The following is a 23690-nucleotide window of genomic DNA, read 5'->3' on the forward strand; positions in this document are numbered from 1 at the left end:
ACGGATGAGTTATCAAAATGAACAATATATATGGCTGAGTTATCAAAAGAAAGGTCGGTTCTATTATTAGGTTAACTTGCAAAAATATTGCTTAACGGCCGAGTTATAGCTTTACGGGAAAACGAAAGATATAGTCGATTCATGTCATGGTTGAGTTATAGTGAGTTATGACTGAGTTATCGAAAAAGACAATATGAAAACAAACGACTGATCTATATGGCTGAGTTATCAAAAGAAATGTTTTTGTAATTATTAGGTTAACTTGCCAAAATATTGCTTAACGGCTGAGTTATAGCTTTACGGGAAAACGAAAGACGCGTTTCATTAAATGTGTTGCACGGTCTTTTATAGTTATTCTCGGGACACAGCGGAATTTTCGCTGCAGTCTGATTGGTGGACTCAGCGGCGGTTACATCCCATGACTCTATATAAATAGGGATGAAGGTTTGGGGAATAAATCATTCGAACTTCCACAAGCGTAAGAAATAGAAGGATGCCAGCAAGAACTCGATCCGCATTGCTGAAATAGGCCCGGGAAAGGATAGCCGCCGCATCCGGTAATCGGGAGCCGGAAAATCCCATTCCACAGGAGGTAGGAGAGACGTCCCGATCTCGTGAGGTCGCTCCAAACTCAAATACTGTCGACCCCGGTGTGTCTCCCCTTCAGCTAGAACTCCGAGAGTACCGAGCTCGGCGAAAGAGGATGGGCGCGTATATTCGGGCGCTTCGGCTGAAACTTGACCAGCTCCATCGTTTTTACCGTTTAGAGGGAACCATTCTAGTCCTGGAAGACCTTATCGTCGAAGGTTACTTCTTGGCACACTGGCGAATGGTCCGTCTACTTGATGAGCACAAGGCGTGCAAAGAACTGGTCGATCAGATGGATGTACCCGATCTCCAGAAAGGCGATCGCGAACCCCTGAGGGAAACCGCCTTCCCGTTCGTGACGGATGTCTGGGCCTATCGAGCTTGCTTGACTAGGTTAATCCGATACGTCAATTTCCTGGAGTCGTCGGGTGAAGCCTTCCGCGAGCGCCATCTTCTTGAAGGCCCATGTGCCTTTATAGAGGACATGATGTCCAGAGGCTCCGGATTGCCAATCGAAAGGCTAGAGGCCTTACAACGGGTACGAGATTTCTGTCGAATTGCGGTGAACGAACTCGCAGTGGAGGAACCATTGGAGACTGACATATCTGGCCCAGCTCCCGTTCTGCGATTGCAGGACCGTCCAGAACGCTAGAGGGTTGGTGGCGAAACTTTTCGATCGGGCTCCCCCGACCAGAGATCTCTCGTTTAGGCGTTGTTATTATATATATTTTTTGTTGTTGTTTGGATGAAGTGTAATGGAAACTAATCAAAACAATTTTAGTGAAGTTTAATGTCATGGCTGAGTTATAAAATTTACGGCTGAGTTATAGCTTTTACGGGAAAACGAAATATATAGTCGATTCATGTCATGACTGAGTTATCAAAGAAACAATCAAACGACTGATTAATACGACTGATCTTATGGCTGAGTTATAGTTTATTACGACTGAGTTATCATGATACAGGACGAAATATATCGTCGATTCAAGTGATGGCTGAGTTATAGTGTGTTATGGCTGAGTTATAGTGTGTTATGGCAGAGTTATACTACTTGACAGATGAGTTATACCACAAAATAATAATACTTTGACAGATGAGTAATACCACAAAATAATACCACAAAGTAATAATACTTTGACAGATGAGTAATAACACAATATAAACTATAGAGCACAAGTTTTCGCATTGTGCCCAACTTGCTTACATCGCGAACATGCGTGTTGCTTCCTAGGGCGTTTATTTTCAGTGGCAACTTCCAAAGATGATTTAATCTTACGCTTCTTTGGTCTTCCTGGCTGGTTCACAACAATCGGAGGCAAGCACTTCTGATTATCCACAATTTCAGGAGTAGGGAATGATCATCTGGAGGCATGATTGAACCAGCCCATCCATTAACCAAATCGACACTCCTAAATTTCGTATCGCACATGGATATACGAGACACATCCATATGCTCTGCAGCTGCGATTGCATGGATGCATGGTATTTTCTCGTGGTCGAAACGACGGCATGTGCAACTTTTTATTTCTAAATTTACAACATGCAAAGATGATCCATATTTCACTTGAACACGTACAGCATCAATCGTTTGTACCTCCATAAGTCTTGCTCCGGTGACACGGTCCTATAAGGGAGTAGAACAAAAAACAAAACGCTTTAGGCTGAGTTATGAAAACAATTATGGCTGAGTTATTGAAACAACAATGGCTGAGTTATGGAAACTATAATGGTAATGGCTGAGATAAGGAAACAATTACGGCAGAGATATGGTAACTGTTACGGCTGAGTTATCAACATTGACGACTGACTTATGTAAAATTACCTGTAATAGTTTCTCAACACCTCGAGTGAGCGTTGTTTGCTGCGATTTTGCATCCTCTCTCCGTTCAGAAAACCATCTGGTCATCATATCCCGTATCGATTCTAGAAGTTGAACTATGGGAAGACTTCTAGCATTTGACAGTGCATGGTTCATTGATTCTGCAATATTCGTTGTCATTAAATTGTACCTTTCACCCGGGAAATGAACACGCGCCCACATTCGGACACCAGCTCGTTGGAGGTATCCATGTAGTTCGGGATGACGTGCTTCAATCTCATTGAAAGCCTCATTAAAATCAGTTAGCCTAAAACACTTTGCCGCTTTTTTCACCAGAGGGAACAAATGTTTTCCTTTGAACTTCACCAAGATGTTCTTATACAAATGGTAAGTGCAAATTCCACGTGAAGCCAACGGATACACTTGACGAATCGCTTTCCCTATTGACTGATGTCTGTCGGAGATTACCGCAAGATCCTTTTCGTCTGGAATGGCAACTTTGAGTTATGTAAAGAACCAACGCCAAGACTCATCATTTTCAGTGTCAACAACAGCGAAAGCTAATGGGAAAATTTGAAAGTTACCATCCTGAGCTAGGGCTGTTAGAAGTGTCCCTTTGTAACTACCATGGAGAAACGTTCCGTCGACAACAACAACTTTGCGCATGAAAGCAAACCCAGCAATACTCACACCAAAAGCAATAAAAACATATTTGAATCTATCTTCATCACCTATTTGAAGACGCGTGACTGTACCCGGATTTTCCCTTTTTAACTTGAATATGTAAGAAGGCAACTCGCTAAAACTTTCCTCAGGAGTTCCCTGATGGATCTGCCTTGCATTCAGCAGCGTTCGATATGCCTTCCAATAACCCATCTGTCGACACCAACAAATTAATAAATCAGCCATAATATATAAATAACTCAGCCGATACATTCGAATAAGTCAGCCTTAAATAATCAATAAATGAGCCGTAAAATGTAAATAATTCAGCCTATACATACCTATAACTCAGCCATCGTTATCAATAATTAACTCAGCCTATACATACCTATAACTCAACCATTATTATCAATAAGTCAGTCGAAACATAGTAATTACCTTTAGACTAAATTGCTTATTGAAAATGACTCCGACACTTTTAGGTTTAACATCCGGACCAAGATCACCAAGATAGTCCCTGTAAAGACCTGCCAGTACATCAGCTGTTGATTGACGGCATCTAGTAGAACGTTCCGTCACAGAACATGTGTGTTCCGAATCGTATACACGAACATGAAAATCCGGGTCATCCCCTTGTACAGATGCACGAACTCTCCAAATACATCCTTTAACCCAACACCTAAAAACCACTTGTCTCGGATTTGAGACTGGTACATTAAAATCAAATCCATCCCTAACCGAAATAAGTTTCACGTGATTCTTGAACTGCTTTTTGCTACTGTATCGTTGTCCTACAGCAATTTTTAGCGTTGACACCTCCAACCTAATAGCCTCCGGATTCATCTTCGATCCGGCAAAGTTATCATCTCTATGAGCTTTCTTCTGAGGAGGCGGAGTAGGTGGGTCTTCCACTGTACTCTGAGGCTCGCCCAATACAGAAAACTTCTCCTCATCAGATGACTCACCATCGGAGTCGTCGAAAACATCAAATCGGGTTGAAAATTCATCGTCTTCTTCTTCGTCAGATGCTACTTCAACAGCTTCTTCTTCGTTTTCTTTGTCAACAATCTTACCATAATCAAAACAAGTGCCTTCAAATCCCCCACCGCACACTTCGGGGGTAGATTCTGCTTTCGAGTCTCTGCTTCGCCGAATCATACTTCCTCTAGCTCCACTAGTTTATGTAGACTCTTTCGCCGAAAACTCTACACAGAGACGTAGCTGATCGGTTTTCCATAGACCCAAAAAACATTGCAACTATCGATCATTGGAGACAAAAACTGGTGGAGTATCATGCGCCATATGTTTCATTGCCCTAATCGAGAACATGTAGCTCAGCTTTAGCTCATGTCTAAACGAGTCCAATCCGTAGTCTTCAAGAACAAACTTAACAAGCTTGTCGTATGTTGTGCCTCCATCTATCTGCACAACTATACACCCTCTCTCGTCAGAGTTAAATACATATCTCTGTGTCTTTATCCAATTACCGGACACAACTAGTACCGGCACTGGATCCATGAAATATAATGAAGAACAAGGTGGAGAAGAACAAAAGTAGAAGAACAAGGTGTGAAGAAGAAAGTAAAGAAGAAGTAGAAGAACAAGGTGAATAAGAAGGAAAAATAGTTCACTTATTAATCAGTTGAAGAACCAGAGTCGAACGACGTTTCGTATTTCCAGAGAAAAAGATGATGACATGGAATGCTGACATGGATGCTGCATCCGACGTGGCAAATCAGCCATGAAACAATACCATAACTCAGTCTAACTAAAACTCAGCCACAACACGAAAAACATTACAGTAATTAAAAAGCAAAAAAAATTGCTGCCAAACTCAGCCGCTTCATGAACTGAAAATATGTAACTCAGCCGTATCATTTGATAAGTCAGCCGTAACTGAAAAACATTCTAGTAATTAATCTTTTGCCAATAAGTCAGCCATCAAACGGCTGACTTGTCGATAAGTCAGCCTATTACGGCTGAGTTATAGTTTTTTTACCATAACTCAGCCGTAACTACATCTCATAAGTCAGCCATTTTTCATAACTCAGCCAGTCGGAAAATGGCAACTCACACTACAAGAAAACATGGATTTGCCGACTACAAAAACAGTCACTAAACAGTTGCAAACTACTTAGTTACGACTGATTGGCGACTGAAATACGTAGTCGCTAAACGGTGCGTCGCTAAAATACTCAGTCGCCAAACAGTCGAGACGGAGCTACTAATTGGCGACTGATAATTGTGGTCGTTCTTCCCTCGCCAAACAGTCGCTAAAGTTGCGACTGAATTTGCAACGCTTTAGCGACTGATCTGGTTACTCATTTGCGACTGTTTTGGTTACTGCTTTGTAGCTCTGGGCATTCGGTTATTTCTGGTTATTTGGTTCAGTTATTCGATTTTTCAAAATTTTGGTTTTCTATAAATTCTGCCGAATTGAACCGAATAAAAATTCGGTTCGGGTTATTCGATAATCGGGTTATTTTGGGTCGGTTATTAGATTTAAAATCAATTCCGAAATAAACCTAATTTTTTCTAATTCGGTTTATTCGAATCGAATTAGAACAATTTATGATAATGGACCTTTGAAAATTACAATTACAACCCAATAAATCATGGGCCCTATACAATACAAGAGCCTAAATTAGATAACAAAAAAACCAAGTCCATCAATAATTAGGGTTCATGGACTCCACGTCGCTGCTCTCTTCCAAAGCCGCCGGATCTGCGACGGTAGCATTGATAATGGCATCCGATAGTAAGATCTCCCAATGAAGAAACCTGTCGAGATCACCTACAATAATCAAAACAAACAACATGCAATTCCTCATCTAAAATTGAAAAATAGGAATTCAACAACAAACAAAAAATAAAAATCGAGTAGATCTGACCGTGAGTTTGGTGATGAGAAAACTACTAATACAGAATCCAGCGATAAACGATCAAGAAACTTCGAATCTTAAACACAGATTCGTAGTCGGAGGGAATGGATTTTTTATGACTATGGATTAGGGTGACAAGGCCAACAACGTTTCAACTCTCTCTTGAGGACGAGTGAAAAATAATATTGCGACAGAGGAAAAGAAGATACATAAAAAAGGTAGGGAAGATGAAACTAACAACATAGGAGAATGAGAAAAGGGAACATAGAAGGAGGAGGAAAAAAAAGAGATTAGAAAAGGTTAGAACTAGGGTTTTTTCATTTTATATGGTGCGCCTATTAACAATAAGAAATGGGTTTTCGTGTTTTGTTACGGCCCAAATTTTGTTAAGGCCCAAATTAATTAAAGCAGTCGCTAAATAGTAGCTTTTTAGTCGCAATTTTTAGCGACTGTCAAAATGGTCTCCAAATTAGTCGCAAATTGACGACTACACTGCGACATTATGCATCAGTCTTGAATTAGCGTCTACTAGGCGACTGTTTTATTTAAGTAGCCATTCAGTAGCAAAACAATCGCAATTCAGTCGCTAAATTTAGCGACTGTGTTTTTAGTCGTAACTTGCAGTCGACAATTCCATGTTTTCTTGTAGTGTCAGCCGTGTCGTTGTGATAACTCAGTCAAAATTTTGACAACTCAACCGTGTCGTAGCGATAACTCAGCCAAAATCTTGACAACTCAACCATCAGGTGAAAACTCAGCCATTACTACAGCTGAGTTATGCGCATAATTCAGCCAAATTTAATAAGTCAGCCATAACTCTTGGCTGACTTATAAGCGTAACTCAGCCAGATTTTCATAAGTCAGCCGTCCGCTCTTACTCAAATGTTTTTTTGAGTAACTCAGCCGCAACATACCTATAATTCAGCCGCAACATACTCTGTGTCGCGTTATGGCTGAGTTATGGTACACGTCAGCGATTTCTGACGTGGCGTCTGACGTGGCAATGACATTTTTGTAATAACGTTTTTTCCGGTAACATAAAACAGGGGCACGCTGGGTATGTTGAAAATACCCGAAACATTCTAGTAATAAAAAAGTTTTTTGTAGATTCTGGTAATATTACCTAAAATGAGTAACATTTGAGTAATTCACCCTTGAAAAAAACTAATAACAAAGTAGTACAAATGAGGTTATTTCGTAGATTGATGTTCATGGGTAATTTATAGTGTTAGGTGTGATATCAAATCCAGTAAATACTGGTGAGCAAGCAAAAAGATTTTTTAAAATATGATGATTATTATGAATCAATTCAAATGATTTAATATTTACATAAAGAAATATCTAATTAAATAGCCGTGTCTGTTTTAGTTAGTTTTTATTTGCTGTATTTTAGGATTTTGTAGAGATATGTTGGAAATATTTAGTTATTAAGATCTTAATTATTTCTTTTTCTTTCACTAAAACATTTAAATCTTGTAAGTTAAAAAGGAAAACATAAACTGATTTTGTAAATATATTTTAGGAATAATTGAGTTTAGGAATATTGGTAGAGATAATTTAGAAACTTAATTGATTTTTTCAATTTTTTATTTCTTGGTAGAGATAAATTAGGTATATTATCAATGTAATCGATTTTGGTTTTCCAAATTTAACTTATTGTTTTTTGTGCAAATATATAGGGATCAAATTTGTAAATAAGTTTTTAAATAAGTTAAACTTAAAGGGTATAACACAAAATGTACTTAAAAAATGTATATATAGATTTCTGTTAATTTTCTTTGATGGATAAGAGATTAAATTAAATCTTTCAGGTGGTTTTCTATATATACAATTCTTTATAGTGATATGATTCCATTTAGAGATTATTTGTAATATAATGGTAGGATCTGAATCGTATTTTCTTTTCTACCACAACCATACCAAAAGTTGGATAGACATGTTTGTTGTCATTCCGTTCCTCTTTTTAATTAAAGATCAGTCCCATTCACTTGAGAAATTCCTATACCTAATTGGCTGGGTGGGTTTTGATCAAAAATGTATATATAGATACTGGAAATTAAACCTAGTTCTATTTATTATGAGTTTTATTTTTAATTTGTTTGAATTGACGTAGCCTACTGCACTACATAAAGTCACTAGCGGTTTTGCAAAATTCATTTGTCTAATTGATTGATGAACCAGAAACATTAAAACGACATATCCTCCTTTAACATATATATTCAGTAAGGTTTTCGTTACACCATAACGTTACTTTAAAACCTAATTTTGTGCAATCAATCCTTTTGTTAATATACATTATTTTGTTAAACATAAGTAGCAAGAACAACTTTTCTTAGATATCATAATAAGGTTCCACAGTCGATCGGACGACCAATAACCTAAAAGATTGTCCGTGTCAGGTTAAATTGAAAACTTTATTTAGATCAAAAATCTAAATTAGATGATCCTATATACCTTTTTAATTTTTATTTTTTTCTTTCCAGGTTTGCTCAAATTAATTACATGAAAATGGTGCTGACCAATATCAAAATGGCCAAATTAATATTTTTGGTAACTGAGAATTACTACTATTAGTTATTCGATTGAACTAGATTCCTTTAATGATTGATCAAATGGCGTGTTTTGACCGCAACATTACTGTAAATCCCATTGATGGAATTTTCATGTAACGCTTGCAAAGTTTGAAGAGTCTTTCTTAAACAAGTGGAAATGGTAGTCTAAACCAAATGTTTTTTTTTAGAATTAACTAACTATCTAGCTTAATTAGTTAAACCGTTAACGTTTAAAATGGCAACAAAACTCATATTTTTACTGTTAACGTGCAATAATGTTTTAAACTTATTAGTCTAGGATAGACTTTGGTTTATGAAGAGTTGAAGACCCCTAATATTTTTTTTTAAAAGAAAACAAAAAAAAAACACATTGACAATGTAAAGTTCGTTAGATCATAACTTATGATAGTAATATATATGTATTTTTGGTTCTATCAGTTGACAAAAAAAAAATTAAGAGGAGAGTTTAAACTGTTGTACACATAAGATATGTGGATTTTCAGGTTTAATTTATTCAGTTTTTCAAACATCAACTGATGGATTTATAATATATATTCTATTTCTTTCATATTTTTATATCGAATTTCATTTTGTCGACTCAATTTGATTTAAAACACGCTATCTCAGAGAAAATATCAACACAATCAAAATTAAAGATGTATCTATCTTCGTTTTATCGTCGACGATTTCAGCTACACAACTCAACGTTTGATAACAGTTGATATACAAAATGTGCATTTCTGTACTTTCTGAATGTTTTATCCATAATTGCAAAAAAATCATCGGTCTAATTATGTCAATCAAACCAAAAATATTAAAAAAGAACATGATTACGCAGAATCATCGGTCTTATTCATTGCTGTTAACATGATTTATAATATATATTTTCTGTATATTTATAAGTTATATTTTCTGTATACATGTCGTTAGTTGGTGATCTTAGTGACGCAGAAAAGACATATCAAATTAGTTTAACACTTTAACTTATAAATTCCCAAGGGTTACACCACAACGTACTTTCAAACTTAATTTTGTGCAATCATTCCTTCCAATGATATTATTCATCACTTTTATTAAACATAAGAAACAACAACAACAACAACACTCAGTAATCATGAGATCATCAAACAAAAGCACTTTTTATTTGGAGTTAAAAGTCCCCTATTTGGTTTTGGTACGATATTGAAACATGTCCATCACACACATACATGACATCTTATACATTTATTACTTGGAATAGATAATCATTACTTTCTTATTTGAACCGGCAGAGTATTTAGGTGTAGTCTAGAGTCCCTTACTCCCCCAGCCGGTTTTGCGGTTGTTGCTGACCCGCCAATTCTCGGTAGCATTCACGGCCACTACTGTATGTGGTGGAGCCATAAGCCTCTCATGGTGCTTCATCCCTTGTCCGCCGTAGTGCTGCATCCCGTACTGGTCGTATTGTTGCATCCCATGCCCGCCCTGATGCTGCATCCCGTGTCCTCCGTGGTGCTGCATCCCGTGCCCGCCCTGGTGCTGCATCCCATATCCTCCCTGGTGCTGCATACCATCGTGGTGCTGCATCCCGTGCCCGCCGTGGTATGCACCTCCATGCTGCCCCTGCCATCCATTACCCATCTTTCCCTACAAAATGATCATTAACCATATTAAATTTAAAAAATAATAAGTTATATAATATGCTCATTTAATCTGTGCATCTTTTGTATTTTTTTCACGTAGAAAAAAAAATGGTTTCTTTGCCTATGCTTTCAAGGAGGTGTGAGAATTAGTGTATTTGCACATAACTTTCGATTATAAATCCTTTTTTATATATACATGAATCAGAATCAATAATTTTACTTAATGAAATTTTAGCATCAAGTCTTAGGACTTCAACATAGTATAAGAAATTTTCGAAACATATATAATTAACAGTATACATAACGTGATTTGTAAGGTCGCGACACCAAAAGAGATAACTTACGTTGTGGTGAGGTGGAGGAATGAAGTTGTGATGAGGTGACTGTTGGTGGTGCTGCAAGTGGTTGTTGCTAGTGTGGTGGCTCTTACTGCTCTCAAAGAACTCCTCCACGTCTGAGTCTTCTTCCTCGCAGACAGACATGTGAGACATGGGTGGACGGCCATGGTTTCCCGGAAGCCTCATGCGATGGTCGTAGCGGGTTTGACGGTCAAAGTGGCCTCCTTCCGACTCCACATGAGACGCGAACTCCTTGCGTTCCTCGTACCCGTAGCCACCGCGGCCACGGCCGAACTCAGAGACCCCTCCAACAAGCTTATCAAGCATTTTTCTTTATATATGTACTTGACTTGGTTTGTTTTTGAAGTAGATAAGTGATTAACATCTTTCAGGCGTTTCTGTATTTATACTATTCTTGTTGTGAGCTAGTTGTCTAGTGTTCATTTAAATTAGTGTTTCATGTGATTCCATCTGGCAATTATTCGTAAATATCATGGCATGATTTGAATCTTATTCTCTTTTCTACCACCACCATACCGAAAGTTGAGTAGACATATTTGTTCTGATTCCGTTCTTTTTAATTAATGATCAGTCCAATTCACCTGCGAAATTCGAATTCTTATTTGACTCAAATATTGACGGAGGCATAATAGTAAAACTAAAAATAAACCTACTCTAGTTCTAATTATTACGGTTTTGATTTTGGTTTTATCATGTAATTACATATTAAAATTGTTATTCATCTTTTTAGCGTATGTATTATTTCGTTAGGTGAACTATGTAGCATCAAACACTTGTTTTATTTTTTTGACCACTGGATTAGTTCTACCGGTGTTTAGGCATAACCCTATGCGTACGGCCCTTCTACTTCCCCCCTTATAACGTGGACATGCTACGTTGTAAGATACACATCGTATGAAATGGTGTAATGGACTCAGGGCTCTAGACTAGTTCCTTCATCAAGACTAATTATTAGGGGGCAAGCTTGCATAGTTCCTTCATCCTTAAGGTACTCACGACTTATTTGTGTTTAGAAACAATAATATACCAATGACCACCTCTTCTTCTTCTATTGTTGGGTTAATTATATGCAGGAGCAGGATCCTGACCCTGTGAGTTACATGATCGTTGGTTAATTAATGTTTAATTTCTGTTGTCAGTTCTTAAAAACTTTTCCAAGAACATGATATATGGTAAATAGGCTGTAAGAAAAACCATGTGTATATGGATGATAGATTTCGTGGTTATGGTTTTTTCTCATTTGTTACATCTAAAGAGGTCATCTAATGATAATGAACGAACGGTCCAAGTTATTAAATAATGATCAAACGAAAGGAGAATAACATGTAGTATGATCATAAAGCCTTCATGCATAAAAAGATAGATAATGTATTACAGATTGTTCGTTCTATATCCCTTTCTTTATATAGTAACCATATTGTGTACACAAATATATGTGTTGACAAAAAGAAAACATGTATACATGCATGTATTATTTTTTTTGTTGACAAAAAGAAAACATGCATATATACATGTTTCTAAAAGGTATCAATCATTTGTAGCCAAACACTAAAAGTCGGTTTGATTTAATCAAACGACACTCTTTCTTTCTTCCTTTTTTTTCCAAGAAAGGATCAATCAAATATTATTTCGTTTAATAAATCGTATCATCTTTCAACTTAGAATATTTTTCGCTTAAACTTTTCCAATAACGTTGCCATGTGCCATTGGCCGGTCAGGTTAGTGCTCATTTTGGTATAAAATTCATCAATAGAAAATACATTAGCGTATTTTTGTTAATTGGCTTGTTCGTCGTGCAAAGCATATGCTATAACGTGGAATATACCACACTCACCACCATCTTCAACTTGTATTGTACCGTATATAATTAGAAAGAAAAAAGAACCCCAAAGAGATCAGATATAAATTAATAGTATATGTACAAGAAAGTGACCAAATAAAATCGCCATGAACTCTTTCAAAAAAATATAACTCACCAAAAAGAATAAACAATAATCATGAGTTAGTAGTAGAAGTAGTAGTAGTGTCCATATCATATTAGTTACAAAGAACCACCAATTTCATTCCTCGTCTCTCAAGCAATTCCCGGGAAGAAGAAACTTGTACTTCTCCGCGTTCTCGAGTAGGTACGCAGGAAGATGAACAGCCGAGTAAGAATGCGGAATCGGACCCATTTTGCCGATGATGTCTTTAAACGTGTATTCCTCGGGGATCATGTCGAAGAGATCAGCTCCGCTGCATATAACTCTCTGAACTCTTTTCGGGTTCAAGTAATGCGCAAACCTCACTCTATCGTAATGACTATAAGCTTTCATTTTGAAGACAAACTCGCTTATCCGTCTAAAACAGAAGCTGCAATGCCACCCTGAATCCGCTAAGATCACATCAGACTGCCTATAATGCGCATACCTTGTCTTACCCGTCTGATACCTATGCACCGATGCTCTCCAGCTCTTGTTATCGAGAGGGAACTCGAAAGAGTACAAGTAGTTCTTCAGTCTAAGGTGAAGAATCTGCGGTATGTCATCGCACCAACGGAGAAGATTTATAGTGTGTCTGCTTGGGATCTCATCAACATCAGACATGATCAACAAGTCATCATCAGTAATACCAGCTATTCTCAAAAGCTGATCCAATGCGATTCTTTGATAAGCCTCTTCGTAAAAAGGGTTCTTCTCTCCTTTCTTAAACCTTCCACCAATCGACCCGTAAGTCAACCGCGGCTCAACGAACTTAAACTCATCTCTATGTCCCGCGAAAACAAGCGGTTTTGGTAACCCTGTGAAGGTCGAGTTAGACTCAAGGAGCACAAACTGAGTAACGTAAGGGTACAGTTCTTTCCACCGTATCGTTAAGAGTTCAACTTCGGTACTGAAGAGAACAGCGTCGTAGACACGGCGAGGGTACTCACGAGTTCCCCAACCGTGGAGTTTACAGAGAGATTCCATTGAAGCGTTGTCGTGGTGATAATGTGGGATCTCGTGGAATGGTTTTGGTGGTGATTCCCACAAGGGTCTTAAGAAATAAGAAATCTTGAGGGCGTTGATGTATACACCAAGAACACACATTGGCACGATTACTAAAAGAAACAAGATCGATTTCAAATCCACACCACGTAAGATGCAACAGAGTCTTGAGATACCAAAGCCTCGATCTGATTCCTGTTTTCAGACCAAACAAGACAACATGTCAATAACTAAATCACCGCCAACAGAACCAAGAAACTTACTGACCGAGGCTATCAACATGGATAAAGATCAATCTAATTCAAGATCTAGAGTTTTAGATCGAGAGTAGAAGCCAAAAGGGTTCGTTTTTAAACTAAAGATCTTGTTTAATTGGAAGAAGAAGAAGAGATCACAAACCTGAGAACCGCATAAATCATCGGACTTTTTAGAGCAGTAGTGACCACCGTTCTCTCCCATCATCCACCACATCTTCTTCTGAACAAGAACTTCGATCTCCGGAGATTAGAAAAGAAAGAATCAAACTTTAACCTCAAAAATAGAAACTTTGATTCGACAAGAGATAAATAAACACAAATCTCGACGATTCCTACCAAAAAAGAGTGGAACTTTATATTTAAAAAAAAAAAGAATGAAAGAATGAAAGAACAAGAACAGAGCTTTTTATGTGATTATGTTGTGTCTGTTTTATGGTAAATTAGTTGTGAGACTCGGTGAGGAGAGGATGATGATATGCGATTTTGTCTCGAGAAGAGAGCTACAGAAAAGGGCAGTTTGGTCAATGAGGAAAGTTTCAACGTTAGTTCCGTTGGTTGAGTATGATATCTCTCCTCCACGCGTTGTGACTCAGTCACCCCCACTCCCAGCTTTTGTCGTGTGTCTTTTTTGGTTTAGAGAAAAAAGTTGAGAATCACTTATGTACTCTCTCTTCAACAACCACGTGGCTTCCACTGTAATTTACAACTTAATTAATCTAAAAACTTTGCACAATCTGTATATAATAGTATTATAATAATACTATCATGTCAGCAGTTTTTTTAGTATTTGTTAAAGAGCTTAAAGTATTCATATTAGGGGAAACAATGTCTATAGAAATATCTGATTCTATAATAAAGTTGTTAAAAGTAGGGTACCCACCTCAAAGAGACCTAAAATAAAAAAAAAGTTATTAGACATTAATCAGGAGTTAGAGTTGGATTAGTGCCTTTAACACACACAAAAAATCGATTTTATTTGAGATTAATCAAGAAATAAAAAGAAAACTAGTACCTAAATAAAATATGGAAATCGTATCTTTTACGCAAAACCGTATTTTCATATCGATAAGCAACAGAGTGAAAAAAATCAATTTTATTTAAGATTAATCAAGAAATAAAAAGAAAATTAGTGCCTAAATAAAATATAATAATCGTATCTTTTACGCAAAATCGTATTTTTCATATTGATAAACGATAGAGTGAAAAAAATAAAAACATATTGTTCTAACCTTAGCTAGTGACCAATATTTCTATAAATATATATCTCTAATTTACAAAGTTTATCTCTCACTTTCATTTTTCCCATTCATTTTTTTTCACAAAACCGATTAACAAAAATAATCACGATGCGATCTTTACCTTCTTCGTTTTTGTCTTTTTCTTATTCACTCGATTCCCCAAGTTTGAGCAATAGACTTAATACCATATTCAGAAAAGCTGAACAACTTTTTATTCTAGGTGGCATTGAAATCGCTGTTATCTATTACAGACCTTAATGAGAAGTAGCCTCACCAGAAAGAGAAAGTAAAAGATATGGCTGTGAAAAATTAATGCCTAAAATGTTGTTTAGTTTTTCGTTAATTATTATTTATGAACTTTTAGCTAATTAGTTTTCCACACAGATTGTATTAGTTTTTTATATATGATTTGTTCACTGCATATTTGTTTGGTGCCATGATAGCTGATTCTACAAGGGGTTGTTGAATCCTTAGACAGTAATCACAATTGTGATTAACTCTCCCTCCATCTCATATCCAATTCCACAAAATTGCGATTTTGTTATCTTTCTCACAAGATTCTAATAATCGTAATCGTAAGTATTCAATTGTGTTAATAATAATTTAATTTTTTAACTATCATTTCCTTTAAATTTAGTTGTTACTTAATTTTATCAGTCAATCATAATATTATATTAGGGATATCTCGTACTATAAAGCACAGATCAACATTTTCTTCAAAAAATATAAAATAATAATTATTATTGTTATATTTTTTTTAAAAATTATTTTGTTTGAGACAGTATTTACTTTTAATATTACAATTATTTGATAAATTTGCATATATCTTTTTAAATACTAATTATTTTAGAATATAATAATATTTTAATTTGTTTAATGTATATTACCATTTTATATTGTTTGTTGTATTTGCATTATTATTTTGTGAAATATTTAAAAATATTAATTATTATATTCTAATTGCGAGCGAATAAAATTTATTAATTTATCAACCACGTAAATTTAGTTTTACCAACCTGCTCATGTGGAACATTAAAACACACATTTTTTTCATAAGTTGAGTAATATATCTTCATTTTTAAAAATTTAAATCACAACCTATGCAGAAAAAATCTACATATTTATTTATCATATGTATTATATGATAATTCAAAACAATTTGTAAATGAAATAAAAGAAAGATGATAGGAGAATCATAATTTAAAATCTTAACAAAATCTTCCAAATATAGTTATTAAAATAATTATTTGGATAAAATATAAAGTCTTACTTTTTGAAATTCTGATTGGTTTATAATTTTTAAAACTTAATTAGTAATTTTTGTCCATAATTAATTAGAGAGAAAAAATATTTTTTTTTAGAAAATTAATAATTGTTTAAAAGATTTTATTAGTCTAATATATACATTATATTTTTACCTTTATTTAAAAATTAAACATTTTTCTTAATACCAATAGCATGAAAATGTAATTTTTTATACTTTATAAGATTGATTTTATATTTGTACTTCTTAATTAATATAGTAGAATTCACAATCTCTAACAACATTTAAGTCATAGAAATGATTTAGGTATGACGAGAAGATTGACCGAATTTTGCTACCACACTTGTAAATTTTGATGTGATTATTTTTGAGAATCGAAAACAAAACATCACATAGTATATGCGTAAATTAGACGATGTCTTTTAAATCCAAATTAATTAATCTTAAACTTTGGACAATCTGTATATATAATAGTACTATCATGTCAACAATTTTTTATATGTAAAAGAGTTTAAATTATTTATATTAGGAAAAAGTGTATAAAAAATTATAAATATCTAATTCCATAATAAAAACTGAAAAAGTAGGTACCCACCCAAAGACCTAAAATAGTTATTAGACGTTAATCAGGGGTTAGAGTTGGCTAACACACAAAATAAAACGATTTTATATGAGATTAATCAAGAAGTAAGAATTTGTTTCTGATTTTCTTTTCTTTACAAATATATTTGTATGTTTATGCATTAATTAGTAATGTATTAATTGGTGTGATCTAATAATTACTAAGATGTTTTGACCATCACATCAGGTTCAATAACACCATCATTTTTCTTTAACGAAAAGTAGAACTGTAATTTAGCTTTCCTCTAATTCGGTGGCCATTAGAAATTTTCACAAATCTATCATTATTTTACAGTTTTAATCGTTTATGTATCTAATTTTGTCCAAAAAAAAAAAAAAAATCGTTTATATATCTAAAAGGCTAATAAAACTTAGTATCATATAACATACATATATAGTTATATACTAATCAATTTCAAAATTATAATAGAGAAAAATTGATGAGTTTTGTCTTAGCAACTTCGTTGTATTTTGCCGATAATATCATAAATTCACAATACACCTAATCTGTCCAAGTAGGATTTCAAAATTACTACCAATCAATAAACAACAAACAAAAAGTACTGTACAAACCGCTCTACCACTTGTATTTTTGTGTGCTCCATATATTTATTTTGAAAATACTTTTGGTCAATTCCATAAATTTATATCACTGAGGTGTTATCGAAAAACCATTTTTATTTTCTTTTTAAACAACTTGACAAAAAAATAAATAAAACAAAGAAAATGAAAGAAACAATGATAATTTAAAAAAAAAAAAAAATTGTAAGAACAACAAAATCAGAAAATTAGGGATTCAAAAAGAAGCAAAAACAAAAGATAAAGCTTTAAAAAAAAAAAAAAATTTCCCAAAATTGTTGACTCCCTTTAGTCTTCAAAAATTCCCAGATTTCAAACTCAATTTCTCTCTCAGCTTTTTCAGATTTGATCAAATTGGAAATGGAGAATCCAAATCCACCAGCAGATAAGCTGTTGAAGAAGATACGAGAGCTAGAAGAAAGCCAAGAGGATCTAAAACGAGAGATGTCTAAGCTCAAAGTCTCAGCTGAGATCAAGCGTCGTTCGCATTCTTCTTCTCCTAAACGTCCTTCGAGGCGCAACACTGGAGACGGAACTCCCTTATGGAGAAAAACTGGCGCCGCATCGTTCCGTCACGCTTCTCCTTTACGGAAGGAGAGTCACACGAAACCCCCAGCTTCTTCTGGTGCTGCTGGTGGTTGCGAAGGAGGAGGAGGACCATCGGCAGGCAAGTTCAACGATAAACAGTATTTGAATATTTTGCAGTCTATGGCTCAAGCTGTTCATGTCTTCGATCTTAATGGCCAAATTATCTTTTGGTGAGTAGGTAGTGTCTTTGCTGAATTCGAGATTGAGTTTTCAATTGCTAGGATTGTGAATTGGATTCAGATTCAGATTTTGATAGATTAGAGAGTGTTGGTAACTTCTAGTATCTGCTATGTTTAGCTAACTTGTTATTCGGAGTTCAAATTCGTGTTGGTATGGTTGTTTTTAGGAACTCGATGGCGGAAAAGCTATATGGCTTCTCAGCTGCAGAAGCACTAGGGAAGGACTCGATTAATATACTTGTAGATGGTCAGGACGCTGCTGTTGCGCAAAATATATTTCAGCGTTGCAGTAGTGGAGAGAGTTGGACTGGAGAGTTTCCTGTTAAGAACAAATCAGGAGAGAGATTTTCTGTTGTGACTACGATTTCTCCTTTCTATGATGATGATGATTCTCTTATTGGGATTATATGTATCACGAACGATTCGGCACTTTTTCAACGACCGAAGGTTCCTCCAGCTAAAACAAGGTGGCAAGAAGGGGAGACGAGCTTTAGCCGGGGGACTAATGGTGTTGCATCTAGGTTTGGTCTTGACTCCAAAGATGCTGTTGTGTCGAAACTTGGCCTTGATTCTCAGCAGCCTATACAAGTTGCTATAGCATCTAAGATTTCAGATTTGGTTAGTGCAGCTGTAGGTTTGCAAATTCTTCACCTTTTTCTTCTACCCGTTGCATCTTTTGAGTACTGTAGTGTAAATTTCAGGCATCCAAGGTGGGAAACAAGGTCAAGTCAAAAATGCGAGCAGGTGATAATAACGCTGCACACCACGAGGGTGGGAATGTGGACAGTCATCAGTCTGATCAGGGTTTCTTCGATGCTGCTGAGGATGCAGCTACAAGTGGCCCTAGCACACCTAGAGGGAATTTGATCCAACCTCCTTTTGGTGTGTTCTTATGTAACGAAGAGAAGTCTTCTTCGAAACCCTCCAGTGATGAAAATGTTGGAAACTCTGTTGTACCTAAGACACTTACCTCAAAAACTGAAGAATGGATGGTAAAGAAAGGATTCTCATGGCCATGGAAAGGGAATCAACAGGAAGATTTGGAAAGAAGGCGTGCTCATTCTGTGTGGCCGTGGGTGCAGAATGTACAACAACACGAAGAAGCTCATCATAGTAACTCTGAAAGCCAGACATGTGAAAGTAATAACCCTGCCAATAACGAGGCTGTGGGTTCTATTAATGTGAATAGCGCAAGCAGCTGTGGAAGTACCAGCAGCGGTGTTATGAACAAGGTTGATATGGATAGCGACTGTTTGGACTATGAAATCTTATGGGAGGATTTGACAATTGGAGAACAAATCGGGCAAGGTGATGTACTCATTTGACAAAGATGATCTTTATTGTGAAAGACATATCAATCCTTCAAGACATCATACATATTTTTGTGGATTTCTTCTTTCTGGTCTGCTAACGTGCTCGTTATAATTTCCTTCTTTATACATACAGGTTCATGTGGAACTGTCTATCATGGCCTGTGGTTTGGATCTGTACGTTCTTGTCATCTGTTGACGTTGTAGAAATATGCATCATTGATTTGTACAAGCCTCCATGAAATATTCACTAAAATTTTTTAAAATGTAAATTACTGAGAGTTGCTAATGTCAATGCAGGATGTGGCTGTAAAGGTGTTTTCCAAACAAGAATATTCAGAAGAGATCATTACATCTTTTAGACAAGAGGTATTATTATTTCCTCTCGCTTCTTTAAAGCATGTTTGGTAAAAGACCATTAAGATTTTACTTGGTTTAAGCGAGTAATACCTGCCTTCTGTCTTTCATATTTACACATACCAAAATCGTTCCCAAACTACCACAGTTTTTCTGTACGAATTTTTCTTCCAAATTGCGTCTTCCCGGAAAAATTAATTATTTCAGAGATTATTAGCCTATGTACTCTTTCTTATGCTGGACTTGTTTTTATCTTGAAGGTATCGTTGATGAAAAGACTTAGACATCCAAACGTTCTGCTGTTTATGGGAGCTGTGGCATCACCTCAGCGTCTTTGTATAGTGACAGAGTTTCTTCCACGGTTTGACCCTTCTCTTTAGCGAATATTACATATCACTACGGATTTTGGACGCCGGGGCCAAAACACTGACTCACTCTAGAGTCTAAATCTTTCGAAATTATTTGCAGTGGAAGTCTCTTTCGTTTGCTGCAGAGGAACAAGTCAAAACTGGATTTGAGGCGACGTATTCATATGGCCGCAGACATTGTAAGTATTATACACATGATTTTCCAGTTGTGTCCACGGTTTTCTAAGTATAAGCTGCTCTATTTGGTTCTTTATTGCATCTGCCTTGCATATCTTTCTTTTCCGCTCTTTGATTCAGTCTTTCCCGCAGGCTCGTGGCATGAATTATCTTCACCACTGTAGTCCACCCATCATTCACCGTGACCTGAAGTCGTCAAACCTACTGGTTGATCGAAACTGGACCGTGAAGGTATTGTTTCCATTGTTGAAGTCATATAGTTTCCCTTAATTGGGGCAATCAGTAACGTTATACTTATACCTATAGTACTTCTGATGGAGCTAAAAACAAGAAAAACAAAATACTGTCCACTCTCACTAGGTTTAGCAGGTGACATGAGTTTGGTGGGTGAACTGGATTTGAATGTCCCCAATTAAAACAAATTGTTTGATTAATTTTCTTCGTGAGATGAGTTGATATAGTAGTCTAGGTCAATAAAATAATGTTGTTAGGGTTAATAATTCCCCTGTGTCAGAAGTCAGAACTCGAGTTGTATCTTGTATGCAAACAATCGTCTGATAATTAGACTTTAAAGTAAAATGTAAAATCATACAACTATACTCTGAAATGAAGCTTTTGATAATGATTCTCCTTTGTGAATAAACCAGAAATTAGGTTTAAGGTAAAAAGCGTGTTTGTCATAGTTAACTTAACGCGTCAGCTCTAACAGGTTGCTGACTTTGGTCTTTCTCGCATCAAGCATGAGACGTATCTCACTACAAACGGAAGGGGAACGGTACTTTACATAGGCTCTTACTGAACTGATTCCCATTTTTTTCTTTCTATGAAATCAATTTCTCACAATGTATTTCATTGTTTTTTATCTGTTCTGCAGCCGCAATGGATGGCACCAGAAGTTCTTCGGAATGAGGCTGCTGATGAAAAGTATAATCTCTTTTTCCTTGCTTGATTAACTTCCTTTGCTTGTTGTTTGATCTAGCTTTCAACTCTAACGATGCTCTTCCTACTCTGTAAATGGCAGATCCGATGTTTATAGCTTTGGAGTAGTACTATGGGAGCTTGTAACAGAGAAGATCCCATGGGAAAATCTAAATGCTATGCAGGTATAGTTTCCACTTAAAGGAAATATGTCAACATCGTCTCCGAATGAAAAGTAGATTAGGGAAATCCAAAACTTAGCCATATCGTACTCAGAAGATATACAAGGCCATATTAGTAAGAAGAATATTAACGTCACAAAATACTACAGCTAATTGGTCTCTAATATGCATTTAGTTTCCATCAACCATATAAAGAAAGATGTACATAGTTTAAGTAAGTTGACTACTCATTTTGGCTATTTTAGTACCAATGGAAAACAGTAGAGTAAATTATCTTACTATAGTAAAACTACCTATAAAATGTGCAAGTTAAGTGAGTTGATGATATTTCTGGTCAACTCAAAGGTTGTTTTGCAACATGCTAAACATGAGTTCTGCTGAAGAAAGCTTGCTTTTTACTGTCTCCTCTTTGTTCTTGTATATATTACACTCACACAGTAAAACAAATATGAAGAGAAGTCTATTGAGAAACTTGCAGGTGATTGGAGCAGTGGGGTTCATGAACCAGAGGCTGGAAGTTCCAAAGGACGTTGACCCTCAGTGGATTTCTTTAATGGAAAGCTGCTGGCATAGGTACAACTAACATATTTTAACATTATAAATACCTTGCTAGAGACAAGTAGCCTCACTTATGCTTCGGTCTTCAATAGTGGTTGCATATAGGAGGCACCATATTCTGGTATTCATAAAAATAAAAATCTGTAATATGTCACGCTCTGCTTTTCTGCAGTAACTGAACTAAACCTCATTTTTTGCATCATGAATGAACATAGAAATTAGGAAAACTACGAATGTAGGAATGTTGCAAACCCTTGAATTTGGAATTAATCGAGTTTGGATTATTATTAGGTAAAAGTAAAACTTTGGAATAATTGATTACTGTTTAGGAACTCTTGAGTAAACAAAAGTTTGATAGGATATTTACTCCGCAGTTCGATCCTTCAATTTCCATGGGTCTCAAACACATATAGTGATATAGTTAGTCTGTTCAAGGCTTTATTAGCGAGTGTAAAGACTTCAAGGTTTATGCTTTTTTGTGTTGAAATTTTCCACATTTTTATGGCCCCATAGGAAGGCTATAGTTTGGTACAATGATTGGTGCGAGTCTTGGTGTCATTTTAGATCTTGTATAGTTTTTCTTTCAACCGACACCACTGTAGGCAGTTAGTTGGTGACTTAAAGTTGTAGATCTGAACATTGATCATCAAGAAATAGTGATTCGCTTTTACAGATTTACCCAAACTGTTAGCTGATACACGCTATTAAAGTCATTCACAGTTGCGTTTGAAAAATATGTTATAAAGTAAATGTAGCAGCAGCTAATGTGAGTTGAGATATCTGTGCAGTGAACCGCAGTGTAGACCGTCGTTCCAAGAATTGATGGACAAACTAAGAGAGCTTCAAAGAAAGTACGCTATACAGTTCCAAGCAGCTCGTGCTGCATCAGTAGACAACTCTTTGCTCAAGGAAAAATAAACCGGAAGAACAGAGAATCTGAATATTGCATTTCGCATTCAAGGCAAGAGAAAAGAAGAAGCTTATGGTACAAAAGAAGAAGTTTGGTGGAAGTTGCAATGAAGAGAAGCAGCTGAAGAAAGACTTTGATATTATACTCTCTCTCTCATTGCTGGGAAAGAGAGGCTATATTCAATTCTTTATATGGAAGTTCAATTCGAAATCAGTCATGTGTTTGCGATGAGAGCCACAGAGGGTATACATATATATAATTGTGCCTATCTATTTATGTAATTCATGTTGAGAGGCAGACCCAGTTCTTAAGAATAGTCTGTACAGGTGACAAAACGAGTAAAAAACAAGATTTGTAAGCCTAATTTTTAGTAAATAGTGTCACATTTATTTGGATCATGCATCGCTAGTGTTAAAAAGTTTGGAGTAGGTTTGGTTTATAGCTGAACCAGATGTGTGTTCTCAGAAACCCATGAGGCATTGCTTAGAAACTTCTTTCTCAGAAATTGCGAAAACATAAGGCAATGAATCCTCAGTACAGTCTACTGTCAAAATTGGTTTGATCCAAACAGCTATAATCAATTCATTAAATGGGTCAAACGATTTGAGTATAGTGGATTAAATGAATTAAAATTTCAATAGTTTAAGGCAAATTATGGCTCTCATATTAAGTTATATCAGACGATTATGGCAAAAGACAGTTGCTTAATGATTCCACAGGTATTTGGATTGAT

General features: G+C 35.9%; 3 protein-coding genes across 4 annotated transcripts; 1 reads left to right on the forward strand and 2 right to left on the reverse strand.

The window, feature by feature from the left end:
• Positions 1-9533: 9533 nt before the first annotated feature.
• Positions 9534-10935, reverse strand: LOC104787811 (uncharacterized). The gene is made up of 2 exons (XM_010513454.3): positions 10471-10935; positions 9534-10130 (listed from the first exon to the last, which is right to left on the reverse strand). The coding sequence occupies exons 1-2, from the start codon at positions 10789-10791 to the stop codon at positions 9792-9794; spliced, it is 660 nt and encodes a 219-aa protein (XP_010511756.1). The 5' UTR covers positions 10792-10935; the 3' UTR covers positions 9534-9791.
• A 1430-nt stretch (positions 10936-12365) lies between these two features.
• Positions 12366-14343, reverse strand: LOC104787812 (uncharacterized). The gene is made up of 2 exons (XM_010513456.3): positions 13851-14343; positions 12366-13646 (listed from the first exon to the last, which is right to left on the reverse strand). The coding sequence occupies exons 1-2, from the start codon at positions 13920-13922 to the stop codon at positions 12546-12548; spliced, it is 1173 nt and encodes a 390-aa protein (XP_010511758.2). The 5' UTR covers positions 13923-14343; the 3' UTR covers positions 12366-12545.
• Positions 14344-17550: 3207 nt separating this feature from the next.
• On the forward strand, positions 17551-23355 carry LOC104787813 (uncharacterized). 2 transcript variants are annotated; one of them, XM_010513457.3, is made up of 13 exons: positions 17551-18168; positions 18345-18795; positions 18879-19485; positions 19624-19664; positions 19788-19856; positions 20105-20205; positions 20313-20391; positions 20522-20620; positions 21099-21164; positions 21264-21313; positions 21411-21492; positions 21968-22062; positions 22836-23355. In XM_010513457.3, exons 1-13 carry the CDS (start codon positions 17771-17773, stop codon positions 22963-22965), a joined length of 2268 nt encoding a protein of 755 aa, XP_010511759.1. In that variant the 5' UTR covers positions 17551-17770; the 3' UTR covers positions 22966-23355. The 2 variants fall into 2 exon arrangements, with proteins under 2 accessions (XP_010511759.1, XP_087307241.1); XM_087451115.1 differs by having other exon boundaries at positions 17560-18077.
• The last annotated feature ends 335 nt before the right edge of the window (positions 23356-23690 follow it).

This window comes from Camelina sativa, chromosome 5 (genome assembly GCF_030686135.1).
Source record: "Camelina sativa cultivar CO46 ecotype springtype chromosome 5, ASM3068613v1".
Lineage (NCBI taxonomy): Eukaryota > Viridiplantae > Streptophyta > Magnoliopsida > Brassicales > Brassicaceae > Camelina > Camelina sativa.

Bases quoted from the DNA above. Each gene is read 5' to 3' on its own strand.
- LOC104787811 (XM_010513454.3), bottom strand. From the start codon at position 10,791: ATGCTTGATAAGCTTGTTGGAGGGGTCTCTGAGTTCGGCCGTGGCCGC. The intron at 10,131-10,470 runs GTAAGTTATCTC...ATCATTTTGTAG, and splicing joins TTCCTCCACCTCACCACAAC to GGAAAGATGGGTAATGGATG.
- LOC104787812 (XM_010513456.3), bottom strand. From the start codon at position 13,922: ATGTGGTGGATGATGGGAGAGAACGGTGGTCACTACTGCTCTAAAAAG. The intron at 13,647-13,850 runs GTTTGTGATCTC...GTCTGAAAACAG, and splicing joins ATGATTTATGCGGTTCTCAG to GAATCAGATCGAGGCTTTGG.
- LOC104787813 (XM_010513457.3), top strand. From the start codon at position 17,771: ATGGAGAATCCAAATCCACCAGCAGATAAGCTGTTGAAGAAGATACGA. The intron at 18,796-18,878 runs GTTAGTGCAGCT...TGTAAATTTCAG, and splicing joins CATCTAAGATTTCAGATTTG to GCATCCAAGGTGGGAAACAA. The intron at 21,493-21,967 runs GTATAGTTTCCA...AGAAACTTGCAG, and splicing joins AAAATCTAAATGCTATGCAG to GTGATTGGAGCAGTGGGGTT.